We start from the raw sequence: 25,122 nt of genomic DNA, 5'->3' as shown, positions 1-25,122 counted from the left end.
TTTCTCTAGTAAGGCGTTAATGCTAAGACAGTAGGGCGTTCCTGGAGAAATGTTACACTCTGTATTTGCCTCAAGTATTTGTCAGTGGGCTGCAGGTTATAAGGACATTTAATTTTACCCGCCCGCCAATTCCTTCTTGCCTTTGTTCCCACCTCACTATGGAGGGGAGGTGACGTTGGGGCTCTAGGAAACCGGAGTCTAGGTTTCTGGAAATTAGAATATTGATAAGATTGCCTTTTTCTTGTAATTTGCTAAGACATTTGTAACCTGATGGAGACTGTCCTGCATGGCTGTGATCTCTATCAGTTAACCTTTGGTTTTTCCCTTTCCTTGGTTCTTGGGCAGCCGGGAGTGCCTGAGGAATGTCACACCCATCCCACCTGGGGGCAGAGAGGTTGTTTGTGGGGTGTCAGTTTGCCTTTTGCTCTCTCCTCATGTTGCGACAGATAGGCCCCCAGGAGACTGAAACCAATCAATGACCTCAAAACTCCTGGATGAGAACGGTTCTGGTGAATGGGAGCCAGGTGCGGCCAGGAGGGCCTGGAACCAGGAGCCGCATGCTCAGGGAGTGAGGTTAGATGCATAAGGCCAGACAGACGGGGCTTTGGCAGACTGAGGGTGTCATGGGGGTGCTGGGTGTTTCAAGGGATAATGGGGGTGCCAGCAAGTGAGAAGCAGATAGAAACAGAGGTAAGATAATGTCTCTTACCTTAAAATTGTGTTGAGTGCCCTGGATACTGCCTGAAATATTTCATGGAATACAGTAATAATGAGGGAGCATAAGCCAAGCTGATACCCCATAAGCCCATTCCCCTCCCCCCCTCCCCCACCAACGGGATATGTGTGACATTCTTCAGGCACTCCTGGCTGCCCAAGAACAAAGAAATAGGAAAAATTTTAATTAAATTTAATCTTATCAATCACATCACTAGCCTAGCCTCCAGAAACCCATAAATTCAGTTTCCCGGAGCCCTACCATCACCCTCCCCTCCATAGTGATGTGGGTAACAAAGGCAGGAAGGAAATGGTAGGTAAAATTAAATTTCCTTATAACCTACAGCCCATTGACAAATACTTGAGACAGACAGAGTATGACACTCCTCCAGGAATGAGAAGACTCCATATTGCTTAACATTAATGCTTTGCTAGAGGAACAAAAGAAACTTAGCTTGGCTATTGCCAAGCTAGGCCTCTAGTATCTTAGGAGTCCTCTTTAGCATATGAAAATCCTTTTGGAAACCTCTGTTTTGCTTTACCACCACCCCCCCCCCACCCCGCAACTGAATATTATATAATCAGCCACTCACAACCCCAGTGCAGCTCTTTCTGCCCACAAGTCCTGTCCCATGCTTTGTTTAATAATATCACCTTTCTGCACCAAAGAAGTCTCAAGAGTTCTTTCTTGGCTGTCAGCTCTGGACCCCCACCACCATTCCAAAAACACATCAATAAGACAAACAAATAGACTGGTGGGTTTGTGTTTGGGGGGCTTTTGGGGGGTACCATTTTACTTGATGGTAAATTCCCATAGGAATTTGGCAAAAACATATTCACCCCAAGTCACAGTGGCTGCAGCTGGAAAAATGACCCTGGGGTCCCAGTCTCCAACTTGTCATTAATGCCCTCCTCCTCACGCTTGTGGGATGAACAGACCACCGAAAACTGAGGAACCAACCCCATTTCCAGGCCCCTCCCAGACTTTTGATACCCCAAGGTGAAAAATGTCATCAAAAAATTTTGAAGCCAGAAATTGTGAATTTTTTTGACTACAGGCATTTTAATTACACGTAAACAAAGACCCACAGCTACATAAAAAGAATTACACCAGGAATACACAATCAAAGCAAATTTCCAATTAAATGTAGAAAAACTTGTGGGCCAATTGGCTCACCAGATTTCTTCACACATCACCCTTGACTGGGGGGATTTACATGGGAAGAGGAGATTCAAAGTTGAAACAGAAGTCGAGAAATAACTCACATGCTTTTCTTTCCCTCTGTCTTTTGACTTGACAGCACATATGAAGGGGAAACTATTCTACTACAAATATTTCATAAGCTACTCCACCCTTATTACATATACACATACTTATTTAAAATTTGGGGAGAGGTAAATCAATCATTTAGAAGATAAAATTATTCAGTGGAAATAATGGGTGAAATTTTTTTAAGTTTATTTATTTCAGTAATCCCTATGCCCAAAGTGGTGCTTGAACTCACGACCCTGAGATCAAGAGTCACATACTCCTCCAACTGAGCCAGCCAGATGCCCCCGTAAAATTTTTTTAAAGAGAAAGAGGCATAGTCCAAACGTCTATGAGTCTAAACAGCTCCCCCACTCCCACCAGCTTTATATCCCAAAGGCATCAAATGTTAAAAGCGACAACAATCCTAGACAACAATCAACAAGAATACTCCTTGATGATATAGCCCCGTTGGATATATTATAACACTGCAAATGGCCAGAGAGACAAATAATTAGAAAACAGCATGTCCAAAGGAAGACTTATGACCTACCAAGTTTATATAAGGAGCTAAAGAGCTGGCAAGAATTACCATTTGGAAATAATACAAACAAACCATCTTCTATATGCATCCCCGCATAAAAGAAGATTCTCTAGGCTGAAAAATAATCTCTGCTTTCAGTTCTCCCACTTGAGCCAAACATCGCCCTGCCGCAGAAAACTGAGTGGAAACCCCCTCCTTCATCTCCGACCGCAGGCCCCGAGGGCCTAGCCCTCCTGTAAGGTAACAAAGCCTGGAAACCAAAGTTAGGAATTAGGGATGTGTATTTTTGTTGTTGTTGTTGTTATTTCACTTCTTTTTCTTTATTTCTTGATGTTTCCTTTCTATTTGTAGGTTTGTCTACTTGCTCACTCACAGAAGAAGTCAATATCCTGGAAAAAAAAAAGCAAAACAAAAACAACAAACAAACAAACAAACAAAGCAAAGATTGAACTGAGCAGACAGGCCCAGAAAACAGATATCGTTTATTTAAAAATCACAGGTAATCAAAGGGAAATTTGGATTTAAAGTAAGGATGAACCCCAAAGAGTATAACATAATTATCACTTTAAGTCAAAAACTACTTAAAATGAAGATTCTCAAACACACTTCAAATTTGTGGTTAGTTGACACATTCAAGTTCAATGCTTAGAAGCAATGACAGGTGAGCCCGGTGTGTGGGTTGGGCAATGTTTTGAAGTTATTTCATGCAGCAATTAGCTCCAGGAGAATCTCTTCAAAACAACCACCCTGCAAAGTAGCTCAAAGGGGATCTTTTATTTCTGTTCTGGGGTTTGCAAGACCCCCGGGCATTGGAAAGAGTATAATTTCTTTTTCAAACATAAGTAGAATCTATTTACCACAGAAATAAATCATCCAAAGATTTCTTTTTCCAGAATGTTTCGATTTGATTAAATACAGGCGCTAATTTTTTCCTAGCCCAACTGTTTTAGTAGATAAATGTAACCATCAGTTAAGAGTGCATTCATACTATTTTATTTTCTTTGGGACATGGCCTCCTTTCTAGGATAACTTGTATCTAAAAACAAAGGGGGGTGGGGGGTGGGTGGGGAAAGTTCACTACTCTTTCAATACTGAGAGTTAGGTGTGAATGTGCTCCCAAACCTCCCTGTTTCAAGGAAGCCCTCATTGCAAGTAGGGGCATTTGCTCCATGCATCTTGTAAGTGACATGATGCATTTTTAACACCTGCCTGTATTACCCCAAGATCTGAGTCTTTCTCTGGCCTGCCCTGAGCCCTGAGACACTTACCGTGGTGGGGACTTCCTTGGTGGCTTCTTGGTACACATGTTGCTCCTCTACCAAGCTGCTGGGGAAATACCCCACGGTTCCCATCTCATCCTCCTGGCCATCTCCATAAACCTGAGTGTCCAGAAGAGTAACAGGGGAGGGCGGATATGAGCACACTTCTAGAAAACCCACTGGCATCACATTTGTTACTAAGTGCTTCGCTTCCCCCTCTGGGCTGGGGGTGGGGGTGGGGGTGGGGGCGGGGGACTGGGACCCAAATCTGAAGTTCACTCACAGCAACTAAGTCAACCCACGGAAAGCATGTATCTGTTTTTCTGTGGCCTGGTCTTACCAGTCTCACTTAGCATTCCTTTACTTTATGCAATCTTGTGAGCTGCCTGTAAACAAAGTCGATAAATTTCGTAAAAAGTGAATAGGCATTTTGACTCTAAAGGACTGTAACTTCTCAGTTGTTAAAAATTCAAATGCACAGATCCTTGAGTGAATTTAAGAATTAATCCTTCATTACTTGAGAATCTATCTGTGAGGCTGCAGAGGAGGAACAGGAAATCAGTCCTGCTTCGTCCCTCCCTGGGGCCCACCCCTGCATATTTGCGCCGAAGAAAGCAGATTCTCTGGAATTGAAGCGGGTGTGAAAGCTTCCTTTAAAATATTGAAGCCGAGACTGACTGCCAACACGCATGCGTTTTACTTGGCAAATCCGCTCAAACATTTTTGAGTAAGTTTCAAACCCTTTGAGGCATTCAAGCCCCTGTGCGGTTTGCTGGTCCTTGCCAAAACATCACATACGCCTACATTTGGCTTTGTTACGGAATTGTCTTTGTTTCTTCGACATGCGATAAAAGCAAATATCTGTGAATTTGTGCACTTGTCTGCCATCTCTCCATTGTTCTAAGGAGCTAGTTTTAAACATTACAATGCATTGAAGGTAAGTCCCAGAGAAAAAGTTAAGAGCACCGTATGTCAAGATGTATGTGTATTTGTAAGAATCTCCTCTTACACTGCCAGCCCAAAATTCTCCAGCTCCATTTTCTTTTACCAGCTTTGAGTAAACATAAATCTGCTGCCCTTTTTTAACATTAATGAACCTACAGTCGGGGGCATTGAAATCTTCTTGAGCTCTGGCCAGAGAAATAGTATCTGGAAGAAAAACAAAAACAAGAACAAAAACATTGCAATGACTACATTTTCGTCTCCTGGAATTTATAACAGTAAAAAGGCCAAGCTTATCAGAAAACTTGGAAATCAGAGTGATTAATAACTCCCGGCTCACAGCTCCTGTTTAGTTCAAGAAGAGTAATCTATCCAAGGTATTAAAGCTATATCCAACAGAATCTTAACCAAGTAAATTCACCAAAGGTACAGACCAGGAGAAACAATGCTAACACACACGTCAGAGAAGATTCACTAAGAGCCCTATTAGATTTCACGCTGTTAGTGGATTTTTTTTTTCAATTATATAATGGAAAGATAATGAAAGGCATAAGAAAAGTCCTTACACACACACTCGTCATCTGCACACAGCTTCTTGGAAGCAAGTCTGTCCATAAATATTCCGTGCACGGCACATATGGCCACAAGACCGGGGAGAGAAAGTAGTAAGAGTCTTGCCATCTTCCCTTTTTGCTGTTTTTGCTATCGTTCTTTAACTAGAAGTGGAAACTGACTGCAGTGGTTCCTGTCTTTTATGTGGAAGCCAGACATCTGGGCAAGTCCCCCCGGCCAATGGGAAGGTGCCCACCTTTCCTTCCTCTGCTTTCATAACATCTCCTGGGCTCCAGGAGCTATTTTGCATCTGGTTTTCCAAAGAGACTCAAAAGCTGTGTCCTTTTTTATACACAAATGGTATCCAAAAATGGTCCACCATTGCTTTAGCTGTGGCATATCACATCAGCAAGGCATTGTGCAAAGAACTATGAGAATTTTAAATTGTTTAAAACAATTTTTTTAGCTCAAGTCTCATATTCTCTCAACTTATAAGCAAAGATGTACTGACTCTAGGAAATCTGCTGAAAATGTGAGATCTATATCCTTAGTACACATATTTTCATTGGAACAAATCCAATTAATAAACACCTTTATGGGGCACCTGGGTGGCTCAGTTGGTTAAGCGTCTGTCTTTGGCTTAGGTCATGATCTTGCGGTTTTGTGAGTTTGAGCCCCGCGTCAGGCTCTGTGCTGATAGCTCGGAGCCTGCTTCAGATTCTGGGTCTCCCCCTCTCTCTCTGCCCCTCCGCCTGCTTACACTCTGTTTCTCTCTCCTCAAAAATAAATAAACACTAAAAAAAGTTAAAAATAAGCCCCTGGATTCATATAATAGATAAACTGAGGATGTTTAAGTTTACAAATCATTTATGATAGGATTCTCGGAAGTCACATCTGTCCTGGGGCAGACATGGTTTGTAACACATGAGCTGTTATCACATCTAGACCCTACGATTGGGGAAAGGAAGGGATAGGCGGGATGGAAAGAAAGGAACAGTCTCTTTTTTCCTCTCTGAGATCTCTGAAATTCAGTCTCAAAATGCTCATGGATAGAGAAAGGAGAAAGCAAGAGGTTTCCGTTACGGCCCTTCTCCCTGCTTCCGGGAATCTTTCCCATTGAAAGAGGGGCACTACTAGAAATCGCCAGAGTTGAAGTGCCAATACACAGCTCCATCTACTCAACAACTATTTCCTGAACACGTACTGTGTGCCAGGCACTGTTCTAGGCACTAGAGATATAGCAGTGAATAAAAAAGGCCCTGGCCCCAAGGATTTACTTTCTCTTAGGAGAGACAGATTTTAGGTAACTGCTTTTTATAGTGTTTGGGGCTGGTATCTCTTTCATAAGGTGCACCCCACCTCCATTGTTTCTAGAACAGAGGTCCCTGTCAGGATGCCCTGTCCAACTTGGCTGATGATGAGATCTCAGAGCAGAACCTCCTCCTCCCTCCCTCCAAAGATGAGGCACAAGCATTCAACTTACAAAATAGTTTTGTACAAAACTGGGGATAAACTGGTAAAGCAAAAATACTCATAGTATAATAAAAGGGTTTTCTTCGGGGTGGGTGTGTATGCATGTGTGTGTGTTATTATCAGGGGGCGATCTTTTCTACAGCTGGCCCAGATTTGGAAGCTTGTTTAATTCAGTGTCTTCATTGTAGATGAAGCAACCGTGGCCCAGCAGAGGCCAGAGTCACCTGTCTTAACCACCCCATCTAAAGCTTCCCCAGCAGGACTGTGTCCAGAGCTGTCTCCATTCATCCACTATCACATTAGAATGGAGATGTTACATTCCTCATTTCCTGTTTTACTTCAAGGAAAGGATGAGTTAGAAATCATTTCTGAAAGCAGACTGCCAGGGCACTTTTCCTTCCTATAATCTAGGGGCCTAAGAGGGTCTCTGGGAAAACTAAAGCATCGATTAAATCTTCTTAATCCCGATCGGGCAGCTGTTTTCCAGACCGTTACAGTCTCAAGCCAGCCCTCAACAGGAGAGTTAAAAGACAATTGCCATTTAAGAGGCACTTAACAGAAATGGGGGCTGCACAAACTCAGATTGCCGCACCGTGAACAAGCCGCCGCAAAGCGGAGGGAAACGTTGAATAAAGCCACAACCAAGCTATCACAACAACTTAGCAAACCAAGGCTGATGCTAACACAAAGCCATTATTGGCTATTCGAAGGTTAGAGAAGTAAAGAAAAGAAATGTCAAACCTGCTGAGTGCATACTGGGTAGGCCTGAGATGTCCTAGCATTCTGTAGTGGGCAGAGATGGGATGGAAATCGCAGTTTTGCATGCACATGGGAAGTTAAACTTACAATAACTCAGCGATCAGTTGTACCTGGAGGCACGCTCAAGGTCCACAGATACCCGGGGTCCGGAGACGTGATCTGTCCTGAGCGTGCTTACTTTCTTTGGATTTTCAGATGTATTCTCTGAGCATTTAATCCCCAGATGACATTCTCCTGCTTTAGTTACTAAATTAGTTCTCAACCTGGAGTTCTTAAAATGGAGGCTCTGGCTGCTTCAAGGTCTAAAAATAGGCTTAGGTGGTGGATAGGGTGGAAGCCGCCTCTTTGCTGTGACCTACAAGGCCCTGGATGATCTGGGCCCTCTGCCCCCCTGAAGTCACTCCCTGTCACTCTCTCCCTTGCTTGCTCTGTTCCGGCCACACCAGCTGCTCTGTCTTTTGAAAGTGCAAAGCTCGTGTCGACTTCAGACCCTGCTGAGCTTATGGCCGGAGAAGCTTTCCCTCCACATATGGGCACTCGGGTCTCTGGACAATATGTCTCCTCACAGAGACCAATTTCACAAAGCCATTCTTGCCATTCTCCAACCCAATCAGTCCATCATGCGACTGTGGTACGTTCTCATCACTTACCACTACCTGACATGCCTTGTCTATTCACGTGATGGCACTTGTTCCCCAGATACCACAATGAAAGTTCCAAGAAGTGGGGACCTTGTCTATCTTGCCCATTGCTCCATCGTTAGCACCCAGAAAAATCCTCGGTACTCAAAAATAGGTATTCATTGAATGAATGCATGACCCTCCTGAAATTGTACGCCTTTATTTTTGTTTTGCCTGGGGAAAGCCCTTCGGTTTTATTACATTTCAAAAGAGGTTCGGGGCGCCTGGGTGTCTCAGTCAGTTAACCGTCTGACTCTTGGTTTCCGCTCAGGTCATGATCTCACTGTTTCGTGGGTTTGAGCCCCGAGTCGGGCTCTGCGCTGACAGTGTGGAACCTGTTTGGGATTCTCTCTCTCTCCCTCTCTCTGCTCCTCCCCCACTCACACTGTCTCTGTCTCTCTCTCAAAATAAATAAAGAAAAAAACCAAAAGAGGTTCATAGGATGCTTTTGTAGTATTTTGGAGCCCCTAATGGCAGAGAAACATTGAATCATTTTAATAAAAGTAAAGGAGAATTAGATCAAGCCCTTGAATGAGATTTTCTGTAGTTTCCATCCTGCTGGAGTTTTTGTCTGTTTATTGGTTTTTTAATTGAGTTGCATTAATGGTAAAAATAGGGGTGCCTGGGTGGCTCAGTTAGATAAGCATCTGACTCTTGATCTCGGCTCAGGTCACAATCTCATCATTCATAGCACCCAAAAATTAAGACTCACTGAGTAAATTAGGACAGAGACTCTGGGGTTTTGCCACCAAAGCATGGTCCCCAGACTGGCACCTTCAGCATTGTGTTACAAAGCCCCTCAGACCCCACTCCGTTCCTGCCAGATCAATGTACAGCTTAACACGCCTCGCAAGTGATTTGGAGAAACATGAAAGTTTGAGAAGTACTGCTCAAGGGCAAATCAATTACAGCACAAATTTTAAGCCAGGGCTTCACATTCCTCATCAGATATTTGCTGGCTACAGTATTTCCAAGGGATAAAATATTTGCTAAATAACCACACAGAAAATACTTTAAGCTTTAAAGTTAAAAAACATGAGCATCTTACAACACTTTCCAGTTTTTACCCTATCTTCTACTTATCAATATGCTGCTTTTGAAAAATACAATTTGAACTAATGATCTAATCATTACAACCTACTTCATAAAGGTAGAAATCTGCTTTGTTCGTTCTTAGCTCACGTTGGAATCACTCAGGGCCCTTAAAAATATTGATGACTGGGTTTCATGCACAGAAATTGGGATTTAATTGATATGGGGTGTAGATTAGGCATCAGCATTTGGAAATGTTTCCTGGATGATTCGGATATGCAGTCAAAGTTGAAAATTAACCTTGAAGTTTAGACCCACATTAGCCGGGCACATCTACTTCCTCCCAAACTCCTGGCAACTCCCACAGATGGCAAGGGAAGGAAGGGCAGAAGATCCCAGCTTGATCAAATCAGCTTCAAAGTATAGTTGGCTCCTTTTTTCTTCCCCTTCTTCCCTCTTGAAGCCTTGCTTACCAGAGTTTGGCTACATTTGGGGAGATTTAAGCAAATAAGTAAATGCATGGAGGTTAATGGGAGGAGAGAAAGAGGTACAAATAAGGAGAGGGGGAAGCCCAGAATAAACTTGGAGTTGCTGGACTGCAAATAGAGGTACTACTGTAAATTCATTTTTAATATTGTATAGATATATTGTATAGCTAATATTGTACAGACATAGCTATAGCTATAGCTAATATTGTATAGATACAGCTGAAATTAATCTCTACATACAATTAAGATCATGAAAGATTACACACAGGCTGAGGAACAGACAAGAGACTGAAGAGACACAATTACATATCACATGATCCTGGTTGGAATCTTGGGTCATTTTGGGGACATCAGGAAAATGTGGATCAGATGGGATACTGGATTTCCTGATCTTGCTGGTCATACAGTAGTTATGTAGCGGGGTGGTCTTGTACTTATGAAATACACAGAAGTGTTAAGGGGTAACAAGGAGTCAAGGTAGCACACTCTTAAATGGTTCAGGTACGTTTATGGGAGCCGTGTACTATTTCTGCAATTTTTATATAAATTGGAAATTATATCAAAATAAAAAGCTTTTGAAAGTAATCAGATGTCACTCCTGCACTCAAAATCTTCTGACAGAACGTGTCCACACAGACTTGCATGTAAATGTTCATAAGCTTTTATTTCTAGCAGCCCCAAATTAAAAAGAACCCAAAGCCCATTCACTGGTAGAACTGCTGATGCACGCAATGGAGATGAACTTCAAAAGCATTGTAGACAGGGCACAATTATAGTGATACAAAGCAGATCGATCAGTGGTTGCTTATGGTCAGGGATGGGACTGGGGGCTGGGGAATAGATCAACTGCAAAGGGAGCCTTTGTTTATAAGGGGTGACAGAATCCTCTGTATTTTATCACACAACTGTATACAATTGTCAAAACTCATCAAACTGGGTCACTCCTCAAAACTCATTAGAAATGGGTGAATTTTAGTGTCTGTAAATAACTCAATTAAAAAAAATCTGAGTTCCCCATTTCATAGTTTAAGCGAGTCCTTAAAAAGTCCTACATATTCCCCTTACTCTCACCTCACTCCAGCCACCTTGACCTTTCTACTTTCTCTCATACAGACACTCAAAGCAGGGGCCATCTGTGAAACCTTTTCTGAGACAAGATAAGGACAGTCACAGAGAATAAGGAGTTAGAAATTAGTAGCAATTGGCATTGCTCTAACAACCAGAAGTATGGTCTTATCTAGTAATTCAGTGTTCGTACATTTTATAAAAGTAGATGAACTTGACAACTAAGTTAAAGTTATTCAAATAAGAATCAGATTCTAAATGTAGCCGCTTTAAGAATAAAAACGATTTTCCTTTTTCCTCCTTATGTACGCACAAGAGTGATGGGATAAAAACCTACATGTCTAAAAGCAGACTTCCCGTAAGTATACAAATTCTAACTTTTGTTCAGGGAAATAGTGAGAAACACACACACAAAAAATCAAGTGTTACTTTAATGTGTGCTATATGTGCAAAAAATTGTTCACTTTTAAAGATGTCCATGGTTCTACTAGCAGGGGACTGAATCATAACCCTAGGTATGAATCAAAAGCTAAAGAAAATGACCTTTGCTATTAAAGAATTAAAAACTGGTGTTTTGAGAATTACAAGGTATCAAGATTAGAACTGGCAACCCTTTACAAGTCAGCCCACGTGTCTTAAAAAATATTATAGATTGCAACTTCTTTCCCTTGGAGGTCTTTCAATGAAGAGGTTAGATTATTAGCCAAGCAGGTATTCCTTCAGAACAATTCCACATCAAGAGGATGAGAACATAAAATGAGAAGTTCGAAGACAGCATTCCCTTTCCCTCTCTCTTCCTGGAAAACATAAGTACAGTTACTCCGAAATGACCTTTATTCAATTAAATGCTGAATGAAAAGCTTTGTGAAATGCCTACTAACTGCAAAAACAAACAAACAAAAAAAAACAATGCATTTATTTGAAGAGCACAAACTTCAAATTTAGATCCTGCCCAGGTCTCATTTTCTTCTAACACCCAGGGCAAAAATTTTTTTTTAAAGTCTATTGAGACCGAGAGAGAATCCCAAGCAAGTTCTGTGCTGTCAGTCGCAGAGCCTGACACAGGGCTCGAGCTCATGAATGATGAGATTGTGACCTGAGCCGAGATCAAGAGTCAGATGCTTATCTAACTGAGCCACCCAGGCACCCCTATTTTTACCATTAATGCAACTCAATTAAAAAAACCAATAAACAAAAACTCCAGCAGGATGGAAACTACAGAAAATCTCATTCAAGGGCTTGATCTAATTCTCCTTTACTTTTATTAATGATTCAATATTTCCCTGCCATTAGCTGCCCCAAAATACTACAAAAGCATCCTATGACAGGTTTATACACCGTAAGATATGTTCTAAACTAGCGTAGGCATTTGCTGACAGGACAGTGAAATGAATGAAACGTTATGTATAGAGTACAAATAATAGTTTATTGTAGAAAATTAAGGCCTTCATATTTCATAGTTCACCAGGCTAAACAAAGACCAGCTATTTAAATCATTCACCAAAATTTCACTTTCACTCCCCCTCACCCCCAACTATTAAAATGGGTTGACCAAATGTTATCAAAACAAACACTATAAATAACACCAAGTCCCTTAAAGACAACTATCCCATGTTATTTCTTGGCATAGGTGATCTTCATGGCATGGGAAGGTGTGATTTTAAATCCCTGTAAAGCATCCCTGGCGGCTCCAGCCTGTCCATCATTTTCAAATTCAACAAAAGCAATGTCATGCCTTCCAGGTACCAAACGTACTTCCTTGAAACCAGGAAATCTGTAAAAGGAGAAACAATTTACATAAATGCTATCAAATACGTAAATGTCTGTTCTGTGTTTAAATTTGCTAAGCAACTTCCTAATACTGGTCTAGGAAACGTAACATGACCTACCAGAATCCTGAGTAGGTTGAAAGAGTCTAAAATATAATTAGGAATATGGTGAAAGAAGGGTCGGTATAACGTAAGCTAATTCTATTCTTGTCATTGTATCAAGGCTTGGTTTCCTGCTTTACTCATCAATTAGAATTAGTAATTCAAACATCAGAGGTACTTCAGAGGTACATATGCTCACTCTGCAGACGGACTTCAATTCAGGATTAATCCCCAACCAAATCTGTGACCCTGGAAGTACTGCTGTGTGATACATAAATGGATTCAACCCACGGAAGCGCTCCACATCCTGTTGGGAGGATTTCAGAACACACACTGGTTTGTGAAGAGACTTACTGATTAAACAACATGGATAACATCATCTCATTCGTTTCTTCCGGTAAATTATTAAGGAATAAAATATAGTTTGGAGGGTAATCAGGGACCTATTACAAAGAAAAAAGCAAAGTTAGCTTTCAGTATGAAAAGCATAGTACGCCATTTAGCTCTCACATTAAAATCTAAACTTCAGAGAGCTACGTTCCAGTTTATTAAGGAACACGAAATCGTAGCACTACATCAAACACTAAAGCTGAAAAACAAGGACACCATGCAAATAAACATAAACCTAACAGCAACTAAGGAGGCGTTCAAGTCACTTTATGCAAATTTGGATGACTGCAAATCTCACTACGTTTTAAGAATTTAATAGTACTGAAAACAATGTTTCAGTTGTAATGGGAGGACTCTGCCATCTGGATTACATAGTTGAAAGACCCTAACTAGAAAGGCAGCAATGCCCCCCATCTTCAGCTGGTTACCCGAGGAACAACACTCAGATACTCAATCTTCTGCATTATTTACAACCTCCCAGCGTTTAAGAAACTCTGGAACTACCGCTTAGGGCCACGACTGGGTGACATTGTTTTCTGCCAGTAAATGAGACCTACAGAGCATCTACTTCCATCCAAGTAAGTAGAAACAAACACCATTATATATATAATATATATAATTAATATATAACAACACCATTGTTAGATATTAAACTAATTCTCTGGCACCCCGACCTCGGGTTTTGAGGACCTAGAGACAGGATCATCTTGTACCTGAGAGCCTATTTGTCTTCAGACTACTTTCATTTAGAGAAGACATGATGAGTAAAGAACAACTTAAGGCTTAGAGAATGAAGTACTGGCATTTGTAAACTGTACTATAATTGCCGAAAGACTTCAAAGAAGAGAAGTAGATAATATAGGAAGATGTACACAACTTAAAGTCAGAGAAGGAAAGCTCAGAGATGCAAGGAATTCTCTGGATTTAAGGATCTTGTCAGACCTGAGCATCCAAGGAACCAAAGAGAAAACCATTAGTATATAATTGAAGCTTTCTCTTTGAGGCCTCCAGCAGGGAGATTTGCTAAAAGGTTTCTAAAACATCTATACAAAGGGACATGTATTTGTTCTCAGAAGAGCCAGCAAGGGTAATCGTAAACAACTTTGCTCTATGAGAAAAGATGGTTTAGTGTTTCAGGCAACTAGTATGGAAAGAGAGCCTGTCACCTGGCCAATGCCCGCAAGCTGTGTGTCTGTAAAGCCCTGGGCTTCAGACGTACTGTGGAGAAAACAAAAATGCTTGCTCCCAGCCTTCGCAGAGTTTAAAATCTGTCATTTTGATTCCATCACTGAATCATTATGGAAAGCAAAGAATAAAGTCAGGTTTCATTTTCTCCCCCTTAAAATAACTAAAATGTTTTGAGGAGTGAGTTTCTATATTAAAGTGCTATATAATTTAATGTCTTGTAGAGGAATTATTTTCAGTTTCTGGAGACATGCAAGTTGTGTATTATTGTAGTGGTTTATAATTTTATTTTAAAGAACAAGCACCACATGGGAAAAATATTACCTGAGGATTTGGTGTTGAATTTCCTTGGGTATTTGCTGCATTTGGTGTTCCCTAAACAAAACAAAGAGAAAAGAGTTATAACTTCCAATCACGTATAACTGGGTGGCTCAGACACTTAAGTGTCCTAACTCTTGATTTAGGCTCAGGTCATGATCTCATGGTTGTGGGATCGAGCCCCATATGGGGTTCCATGTGGACAGTGCAGAGCCTGCTTAGGATTCTTTCTCTCCCCCTGGCCCTCCCCCACTCGCACACGCTCTACCTCAAAATAAACTTAAAAAATTTTTCCAATCGCTCTAAAAAAGAGTTTATAATTTTAATTACTGCATAAAATTAACGTTAGTTTTTAAAAGACCACCTACTAAATGGGAGAAGACATTTGCAAATGACATATCCAATAAAGGGTTAAGTATTCAAAATACATTAAGAACTGATAAAACTCAACACCCAAAAAACAATCCAACTAAAAAATGGGCAGAACACATGAACAGACATTTCTCTAAGGACATAGAGAAAGCCAACAGATAAATGAAAAGATGTTCAACATCACTCATCTCCAGGGAAACAAAATCAAAACTACAATGATATAACACTTCATATCTGTCAGAATGGCTAAAATCGGAAACACAAGAAACCACAAGTGTTGGTGAGGATGTGGAAAAAAAGGAACCCTTGTGCACTGTTGGTGGGAATCCAAACTATGGAGGTTCCTCAAAAAATTAAATCCAGTAATTGCACTACTGAATATTTATCCAAAGAATACAAAAACACTAATTCCAAAGGATAGATGCACGTCGATGTTTATAGCAGCATTATTTACAAAAGCCAAAAATTATAGAAGCAGCCCGTGTCCATCAGTAGATGAATGGATCAAGATGTGGTGTATGGGGGTGCCTGGGTGACTTGGTCGGTTAAGCGCTGGACTTTGGCTCCGGTCATGATCTCATGGTTCATAGGTTCGAGCCCTGCATCAGGCTCTGTGCTAACGGCTCAGAGCCTGGAACTGGCTTCAGATTCTGTGTCTCCCTCTCTCTCTGCCCCTTCCTGGCTCATGCTCTGTCTCTCTCTCTTTCTCAAAAATAAATAAACTTTAAAAAAAAAAGATGTGGTATATGTGTATACAGATATATATATGTATGTATATGTATACATATATACACACAATGGAACATTATTCAGCCATAAAAAAAAATGAAATCTTGCCATTTGCAATGACAGGGATGGAGCTAGACTGTATAATGCTAAGTGAAAGAAGTCAGAGAAAAAGAAATACCATACAATTTTACCCATGTGAAATTGCAGAAACAAAACAAATGAACAAAGGTTAAAAAAAAAAAAAAAGAAAAAAAGAGACAAACCAAGAAACAGACCCTTAACTACGGACAACAGACTTGGTGGTTGCCAGAGGGTGGTGGCTGAGGGGGATGGGTGAAATAGAGGCAGGGGATTAAGAATACACTCCTCACTTATCATGATGAGCACTAACATATAGAATTGTTGGACCACTATACTGTACACCTGAACTAAGAACACTTATGTTAAAATTTGAAAACTTAAACCCATTAACTTAAAAAGATTTCTTATTCCATTTTAAGAACTGCCACCTTAACTAAAACTAACTCGTCAGTTAATTTTGAAAGATCTAGTCCTAAATTTTAAGGACTATATCATAAAATTTAACCTCTAACCTTTAAGATTATAAAATAATTCATTAAAATTACATATTTATAATATGTAAATATAAAATTACTGAGAAATATATATGGAGAAACCAAGAACCTGTCTTAACTTTTTTTTACTTTATTTTGAAAGAGAAAGTGCAAGCAGGGTAGGGGCAGAGAGAGGGAGAGAGAAATCCCAAGCAGGCTCCATACTGTCAGTGCACAGCCTGATGTGGATTCCATCCCACAAACTGTGACATCATGAACTGAGCCAAAATCAAGAGTCAGACACTTAACTGACTGAGCCACTCAGATGCCCCTCTTAATTTTTTTTTTAAAGCAAGTACACAAAAGTCGACCATTATACTTCGTGAAACTGATTTCTAATCACTTTCAATCCAAAAGTAACTACTTTTATTTGGTATTTTAAATTAGATTTCTAATTTCCAAATTGTTTAAGGAAAGCAGTTTTGTGTGGCATACTCAAGATTAAAGATAGTATCCACAGTATTATTTACAGGCAGAAGTTGAGAAATAAGCCAATAGATATTAACAGATTTTGAAGAACGATGGAACTGGATGCCAAATTCAAACAAAACTGTTTCATATAAATCTGCAGATGTACAGGTTTATGTTTTAATTTGGTGCTTAAACATAAGTCTTGGAATCCTATAAGAACTCAACCATTCCAGCGTCTTAAAAGTCCACCTTGAAACACACATAGGCACAAACATACACACACGCCTCGGAGACCCTCCCGTAAGTGGAACACGGACCCCTCCATCAAGTCTGCAGCACCAGCAGACCCAGGAGCTTTGGTCTGTCTTACCTGGCCAGGTTTTTTGTTGGCAGTTGTTGCAGTCTGTTCCACTGTTTTTGCTTTTTTCTTTTCCTTCTTCTTTTCTTTGTCGGCAAAAGTGCCACGCATTTTAGATATTATATCAGAATCTGTTTTTGCATACTGGATTCGCTGTTTTAATTATGTGGAGACAGGTTACTTTCAATTACGCTGAAGGCTGTTTACACTACTCGTTAATATTTCAAATTTCATTACACAAATACACTACATGCTAGTTTGTAACACATCCCTAAGGAAATCTGTCTAACACACACCCAGTGAAAATAAATTGTGGTCTATGTCACAATTTTTAGACAAAGTCAGACTCAACTAGGTTTATCAGAAGAAAACCCACACATTTTCATATGGGAATAACAGAACTTTGCAATATCTGCACCACTGCTTCTCTCCATTTCATAAAACAGAAAAGTGCATTGGAAAGTTGTCTGCTGCTTAGCAGGGAGTCTCAATATAAGGGTCGAGCTGTGTCAATTAGCTGTAGAATGTGTCATATGGAATTTGAGATTTTCAAAGTTAAGTACTAAAGTTTGAGAAGAATTTCCCTTTGAATCCAATCTGCTATTTTTATATATTTTTTAATATTTTTATACATTTTTTTAAGTTTATTTAATCATTTTGAGAAAGAGAGCAAGCACAGGAGGAGCAGAGAGAGAGGGAGAGAGAGAATCCCAAGCAGGCTGCATACTGTCAGCACAGAGCCCGACGTGGGGCTCAAACCCATGAAACCGTTGCGATCATAACCTGAGCTGAATTAAGAGTCGGACACTTAACCTACTGAGCCACCCAGGTGCCCCGATCTATTGTTTTTCAACAAAATGACCAATAGCGGCATCAACTTAAACTGTAAAATGCTCTGAAAAGAAACAAAGGATGGCATCGCAACTAGGCACCCAGGCCACCTGCTCCTTCTTACTATGCCCGAGCCAGCAGGGACATGCTACTGAGACAGCAGGCAGGCGTTTAAAAACACTGGTCTAGGAGAGCATTTTGTAAACATTAATGTACTTTCCAACTACCGTGAGTGCTTGTAAGACTGCAGATTCTGATGCAGTAGGTCTGAGTGAGGCCTGAGATCCTGTACTTGTTCGAAGCACAAAGTGCACGGTGGGGCCCACACTTCGAGTAGCACGGCCGTGGCCTAGAGCATTATACCACACAGCTAGATTCAATCACCCATCCCAAAATTGGTGCTAGGAGTCACAACTATTTTCTAGGGTGCATCTATCTGCAAACGGCAACTTCCACTTCAAGGAAACCTTTCTTCTCTGTAGCTGAATGCGCTGAAACAAGTTCTCTGACCATATCAAAACACAAGAGTCCTACAAATTACTATCTAAATTTGCCTTATAGAGTAAGAATTTAATCTCAGTCCGCAGGGAAACCAGAGACCTTCTAAAGTATCATGGGTTTAAAGGAGGAAATTTGTCAAAATCAAAAGCAAGTCTGTCTTTTCTTTACCTCAGCTAGAGATGAGTATACTGGGGCAGCAAGAGGAGAGCATGCCTACCCTCACCTTAGTATTCAGCACTTTCTCTGGCTGCTCCCGGCTGCTGCAGCACAGGGTTTCTAAGTGGTCTCATCTCTGCAAACAACTGTGGTTTTGCATGGCATCATCTAACCAGAAGGAACAGACTTAAACTAACGCTGACTTAGTCCCAAGGACTCCCTCTCATCTGCCCTAGTTCTTCAACCTTCTCCCTGACCTGAACAGATCTTGGGTGATCTTGTGTCTATCCTTGTGACACAGTCACCTGTGAAAATCTCTGACCTCAGCCACCATTCTTAGCTGCCTGGTCTACACTAGTGATTCTCACATCAGAGGTGATTTTGCCCACAGGAGAAGGCTGGTGCTACCGAATGGAGACACTGTGGGTCGCCATGCTACTGGCATGTAGTAGATAGGGGCCAGGGATGCTGTTAAACACTCTGCAATCAACAAGATAGCCCACCACGACAAGAATTACTCAGTTCAAAAGGGCGAATGCTGGAAAACTCTGGTCTAGACTAAATACCCATTAGCGATAAAAGCAGTACACCCAGAGCTTAGAGAAGGGGCAAGTTTTACATTTATGCTAAAGGTTCTTTAGGAAGATGGTTCTTCTGTTTTTGGCATTAAATAACCAAATATCCTTGAATTAGGGTTATGAGTTCCAAGTTATAGCAAATTTTGTTCATTTCTGATCTGGTATGTTGGGAGTTAAAACAGAAGAGCAACCAAAACCACCTAAATAAACACAAACAAGACAGCGCAAAGAATGTTCTTCTCCCTCTTCCAGGATGCTGGAGATTTGGCAGTATCTGCCACCTTCCTGAAGGCAGAGAATGGAACTCATAAACTACTTTCAATGCACTATCAGTCTACTGGACTTTTTCCATTGATTTAAAATCATTAGTTGCCAAAGTGAGGCCAGTGCCAAACACAGCCATTTCTAGCTTTCCTGTATCTGAGTAATAGGCACATGCAAACTTGTCATCTCAACAAAACAGCCTTAAAATCCTCTACAGGATGAAACTGTTCCTCCACATTAATGTAATTTTAGACTTAAACTAAAACTCAGTCTTATGCTCCTGCCAAGTGAGATCTCCATTATGCTATTTCTTCATACGTAGTAAGAAAAAAACCCTGGTTTCAGGAAATACTGTTTTATCAAAAAGGAGGTATGTAGGCACAATCCCAGTTTTCTGAGGTGGGCTTTTCCACACAGATGATGCCCATCAGATACGAAGTGATGGGAGAAAGGGAACTTGATAGAAAAGGAAAACTTGGCTCCAGTAACAAAAAGTGCCCACTCCTGAATTAAACAACATGCTACATAAAGGCCCTCAAACTACAGACCACAGCCAACACCGCCTGTTTTTGTAAATTAGGTGTTTTGGAAGAGAACCACATTCATTCACTAGCATACCACCTATGGCTGCTTTTCCTGCTTTGAAGGCAGAGTTAAATAGCTGCTGGGAGCGCCTGGGTGGCTCAGTTGGTTAAGCGTCTGACTTTGACTCAAATCAAGATCTCCTGTAAGTTCGAGCCCTGCATTGGGCTCTGCGCTGACAGCTCGCAGCCTGGAGTCTGCTTCAAATTCTGTGTCTCCCTCTCTCTCTCTGCCCCTCCCCTGCTCACACTCGCACTCTCTCTCGCTCTCAAAAAAATAAAATAAACGTAAAAAAAAAAAAAAAAGTTGCTGGAGAGATCATCCAGCCCACAAAGCCTAAAATAGTTACTACCTGACCCTTTAGGACAGTGTTCGGATCCCTAGTTTAGAAGAAAAAAAAAAATCACAACAGTGGGTGTGACTGCACTGCCACTGGTTATATTAATATAACCTAGGTAGGCAACTTCTGTGCCTCATTCTCCATTTCTAAAATAAAGGGATTAGACCAGTAACTGCACTACCGACTATGGGCCAAATCTAGCCCATGGCCTATAAGGACTTTTTTTTTTTTTAAACGGTTTTAAAGGGTTGTTAAATACACCCACACACATACACAAGAATATGCAACAGAAACTGTATGTGCATACACCTATAGCCTCAAATATGATCTATTCCTTTATGAAGTTTTTGCTAATCTCTGAATTAGCCCAAAGGATAGCCAATCTGCTTACATCTTACAGGTACTGAAAATGAACACACTGGGCACAGAGCCAGTTTATGGCAGAATGATGACCCAGGGCTTTGAAACTCTGGGCCTTGGCTTTCCCCAAGGCCCCTCCCCATCCCAGTCCCAGAAAAAAGCACTCAGAAATCCACACCCAAGGTACTCTGTATTCATTCACACATTTGGAAACCCTTGCTTTATACCCTGTCTCTACTCTAATCCAATCCTCTACCATCCCTTACACCAGCGGCCTGAGTTCCCTTACATCCTCCCAGCCCTCCCACAGTCCAATCTTCTTCCAGCAGCTAAATGTGAATCTCAGTATGTCATTCCTTAGTTTAAAACTTTCTACGCATAACTATTTCACTTCTGTTCACTGTTATTCACCAACAAAACCTATGAATTTAAACCGATGATTTTTTCTCAGATCACTGCTTTTTCTAGACTGTATAGCTTCTGATAGGAGTTATTTCACTATGCTATTTTCTGAAACATCAACTGGATTTCCTTTGACCATGATTTTGTTTTATATTATTTTATAAGTTTACAAAGGTTTCTTTTTAACGTTTTGAGCTATTAACTTCTAGTTCTTTCAAGATAAGAATATTGCCAATACTGCCATTGTTTTTTTTAAACGCTCTACATCTTGGGGCACCTGGTGGCTCAGTCGGTTAAGCCTCTGAATCTTGATTTCGGTTCAGATCATAATCCCACAGTTCGTGGGTTCCTGAGTTCAAGCCCCACATTGGGCTCGACAGGGTGAAGCCTGCGTGGGATTCTGTCTCCCTTTCTCTCTGCTCCTCCCCCACTCTCTCTCTCTCTCTCTCTCAAAATAAAAGTAAACTTAACAAAAATAAACACTCTATACCTCATTGTATTTTGTTACTGCCTGTCTGTCATAAACTAAGTGAATTACAAACTCTACTACTAATGTGTTTCTATAAACATAAATGTGTAAATAAAATAAACCAAACTTGCTCTAACACATAATTAAGGCAGAAAGAAACACCCAGTTTCATGCATATGTCTATAAACTTAACACACCATCAACAGTGATTATACCCAAAATAATAACATCGCCTTACCATTGGTTTACCATAAAATGGAAATCCTTGTAACTGTCTCAAGGCATTTGTGGATGAACCCAGCTCCTTAAATATAACAAAGGCTTGACCCCTCATCTTCATGGTCTTTAAAGCTACAATATCTACCACGTGGCCAAACTGAGAAAACAGGGCATACAGGGATCTCTTCAATTCTGAGCAAAATTAGAGGGGAAACAAGTTATTTGTGAAAGAAACAACTACAAAATTCTTCATAAAATGACACTGCATCGAGTACCCTCCATCACACACTTATTTATACAAAGTTACACATTTTAGTAAACATATTCCACTTATTTTCCGCCCCTACCTATTTTTGCTTTTAAAAAGCCTTGAAATCCTCACACAAAAAGAAACAAGGCACTGTTGCAGGTACTGACAAAGAGGACTACATGACAAGTTTTGAAGCCGCACAAGTTTTCAGATGCTGGTAATTAAACACGCTTTGGTTGTGAATAAATGTTTTTTAAAAGCACTTACCTTCTTTTTTAATTTTGTCATTCATATTGTTGATATAAATTGTATGATTTGGTCTTATATCCATGTTTGGGGTTAAACGGTCCAAACAGCCTAAGGAGATAGTAAATAATTCGGTTATAAATGGAGAGCGTTAACTCACTGTTGTATGGCATGAGGACATAAGGATTATTAACATCTCAATTTTCTTTCAATCCCAAGTGCAGAAAATATTAGTTTGTTAGCAGTCTTTAAAGCCTCTCCAACACTTGCTAGCCCTTTTTAAACAAACAAACAAACAAACAAACAGTTCTCCGGTTCAAAACTTGATGGAGCACCAGGACCTAGGCAGATTTCAATAAGATTATTTCAACCAATGCATTTATTTTTATACTTATCTTTCACTTGTGACAAGCAATACAGTTTTTTCATCTGCCTCACGAAATAACTTTAATTTTTAATGAGATTATTTTAGAATTGAGTAGATTTTAAGAAAAATAAAAAAGAAACTAGCAAATGCATGCCCAGTAAAAATCAAGACACAACATTAACAAAGTTTACCAAGCAATACCTCATGGGTGCACTTCAAAAGCACTTCGTACCTATTTATTACTTAATTTATATACACTATCACCAGCTGTCCTGACTCTAAGGTTAACTCTGCCTGAATTGAAATTAGGGAGCTCAGAGAGAGCAGTACTGCGTGATGGTTAAGAGCTCAGACTCTAGCACAGACCACATCTGAATTCAAACCCTATCACCAGCTGTTCCTTAATCTCTCCGGTCCATAGCGGTAAAACGGGGCTGGTTTAACAGCATTTACCTAGTAAAACTCGGAAGACTGAACGACACATAAACTTCAAGCACAGTTCTGGCACGGGCAATAAGCACTTCAAGTAGCTGTTATTATTAATGGCTATTACAGGTTAAAGGACTTGCCCAAGGTCAGATAGCTAATAAACAGCAGGCCGGGCAATTCCGCGGGTCTCCTCGCTCTTCTCTTTCACACTCACCTCGCTACTTTACTTTTTACGTTGTTTTCAGGTGCAAACTGTGACCTCGCTTTATTTCCTTGGGTGCCCCCACATATTCCTTCATTTCACAAATTTCAGGCCCACTGCAGGGACCGCACTTAACAGGTGAAAGGTCATGCTTGTCAGGCTTGCGACCCCGCCCCCCACTCCTTACCCGAAAAAGGGCTCACGTCGCGAAAACGACGAGAAGGAATTGCTCGGTCAAACTTAAAGCAGATCCCTCAGAGGAAAGACTCTCGCAATATTTCATATAGGGTTTGATGGTGGTCTGCATTAGAGCAAGGGTACCGAGAGTCCAAAAGGGGCTTCCCGCCTCTTCAGCCACAGGCACGTTCGACCATAGCCCCAGTTAGCGGCCCCGCGATCCCCGATGCCAACCCTTCCCACCGGAGACAAGGCTCCTAAATTCGGGGTCCTGGCGGGACCAGCGCGTCAGTCTCAAACTCCCCCCGCCCCCTCTGCGAACGCCGAAGCGAACGCGCGCCGGCTCCACCGCTGCGCCCCGTCCACTCCCGGCTCCCACAAGCGGGCGTCGGGCCCAGCGGCGGCCGGTAGCGGGAAGGTCGCAAACGGGCAACGAAAACACGTTCCAACTCACCTGAGGCCTATGCTGCTCCCGCAAAAACCGAAAGCCGGAAACCGAGCCGCTACCGGAAATTACGTTACCACGTGTCTCAATCAAGTGCCGACAAGTCGAGGAGTCGAGCACGGAGTCGATCGATGCCCTGCCGGCTCCTGCGGCGGCAGCTGGGAATCTCTCTGCGCATGCGCACACCTGGGGAGCCGGAAGGGGGTCTAGGGAAGGGGAGAAGTTTGTAGGAACTTCATGGATTAAACTGTAATAGTGGGTAGTGCAGTGAAGGAAAGTCAGTGATTCCTTACCCAGCCATTGCTTTGTGCAGTTTTACCCCACACAACGGTGCCTTTCATCTTTCCAGATCCTATATAGTTTTACAGGCAGCCCCTCATACCAACTACTGGCAAGGTGCCCTGGTTTTGCCCTCCTGGGATTTCTGGTGGCCTCTGATTTAACCTCATCTTTAACCTCCCAAGTGTTCTCGAATTCCCGAGACTCTTGAGGGAACTCTCCTGAAACATTCCGCTGATGAGCTTGACTCTCAGAAGCAACTCAGTTTGAGGCTCCAAAGCAGAGGGAATTGATGTCTCCTGCTCTCCAGTAATAGCCAAGCAAGCACCCCTAAGATCATCTGCCTAAACTCAACTGAAACAAAACAAAACAATTCCTTGCCACCCTTCCCATCTTCTCTCTCATACAAAAATGCCTAGATTGTTCCGGGACAACACAAGTTGTTGTTGATGCCTAGCTGAATGGGAATCCAAAAGAAGTACATGCGGTCATTCTTCTATTCATCAAACGTGTGTAAAGTATTGATGAGGTTTTGGAATGGTGGGGGTTTGGAGCTGATGGCCAAGAAAAAATTCTTGAAGGTGTCTTTGGTGCAAAAAGGTGATTTTAATTAAAGCATGGGACCCAAGGGCAGAAAGAGCTGCACTGGGGTTGTGGAAAGTGACAGGTTATATACTATGGAGTTGGGGCGGTAAAGTCAAAAGGGGGGGCCTCCAAAGGGACTTTTATATGCTAAAGAGGACTCCTAAGCTACCAGTGGCCTTGCTGTTGTCAAGCTAAGGTTGTTCTCCCTCTAGTAAGTCATTAACATTATGACCATATGGGGGTCCTGGAGAAATGTTACGCTCTGTATTTGCCTCAAGTATTTGTCAGTGGGCTGCAGGTTATAAAGAAATTTAATTTTACCTGCCATTTCCTTCTTGCCTTTGTTCCCCACATCACTATGGAGGGGAGGGTGATGTTGGGGCTCCAGGAAACTGAGTCTGTAGGTTTCTGGAGATTAGGCTACTGATAAGATTG

The 25,122-nt window shown here is 41.4% G+C and overlaps 2 protein-coding genes across 3 annotated transcripts; both read right to left on the bottom strand.

Moving 5' to 3' along the window:
* Positions 1-2,417: 2,417 nt before the first annotated feature.
* OTOR (otoraplin) lies at positions 2,418-5,389 on the bottom strand. Its single transcript, XM_030309008.1, has 4 exons — positions 5,275-5,389; positions 4,776-4,915; positions 3,776-3,886; positions 2,418-2,896 (listed from the first exon to the last, which is right to left on the bottom strand). Exons 1-4 carry the CDS (start codon positions 5,387-5,389, stop codon positions 2,873-2,875), a joined length of 390 nt encoding a protein of 129 aa, XP_030164868.1. The 3' UTR covers positions 2,418-2,872.
* Positions 5,390-12,164: 6,775 nt separating this feature from the next.
* On the bottom strand, positions 12,165-23,896 carry SNRPB2 (small nuclear ribonucleoprotein polypeptide B2). Of its 2 annotated transcripts, none has more exons than XM_030310128.1 (7): positions 23,833-23,896; positions 22,225-22,314; positions 21,727-21,899; positions 17,018-17,158; positions 14,528-14,578; positions 12,983-13,071; positions 12,165-12,531 (listed from the first exon to the last, which is right to left on the bottom strand). In XM_030310128.1, exons 2-7 carry the CDS (start codon positions 22,286-22,288, stop codon positions 12,372-12,374), a joined length of 678 nt encoding a protein of 225 aa, XP_030165988.1. In that variant the 5' UTR covers positions 22,289-22,314; positions 23,833-23,896; the 3' UTR covers positions 12,165-12,371. The 2 variants fall into 2 exon arrangements, with proteins under 2 accessions (XP_030165988.1, XP_030165989.1); XM_030310129.1 differs by lacking the exon at positions 23,833-23,896 and adding an exon at positions 23,389-23,730.
* Positions 23,897-25,122: the final 1,226 nt, after the last annotated feature.

This window comes from Lynx canadensis, chromosome A3 (assembly GCF_007474595.2).
Source record: "Lynx canadensis isolate LIC74 chromosome A3, mLynCan4.pri.v2, whole genome shotgun sequence".
Taxonomy (NCBI): Eukaryota; Metazoa; Chordata; class Mammalia; order Carnivora; family Felidae; genus Lynx; species Lynx canadensis.
This window is presented reverse-complemented; position numbering and strand designations above follow the sequence as displayed.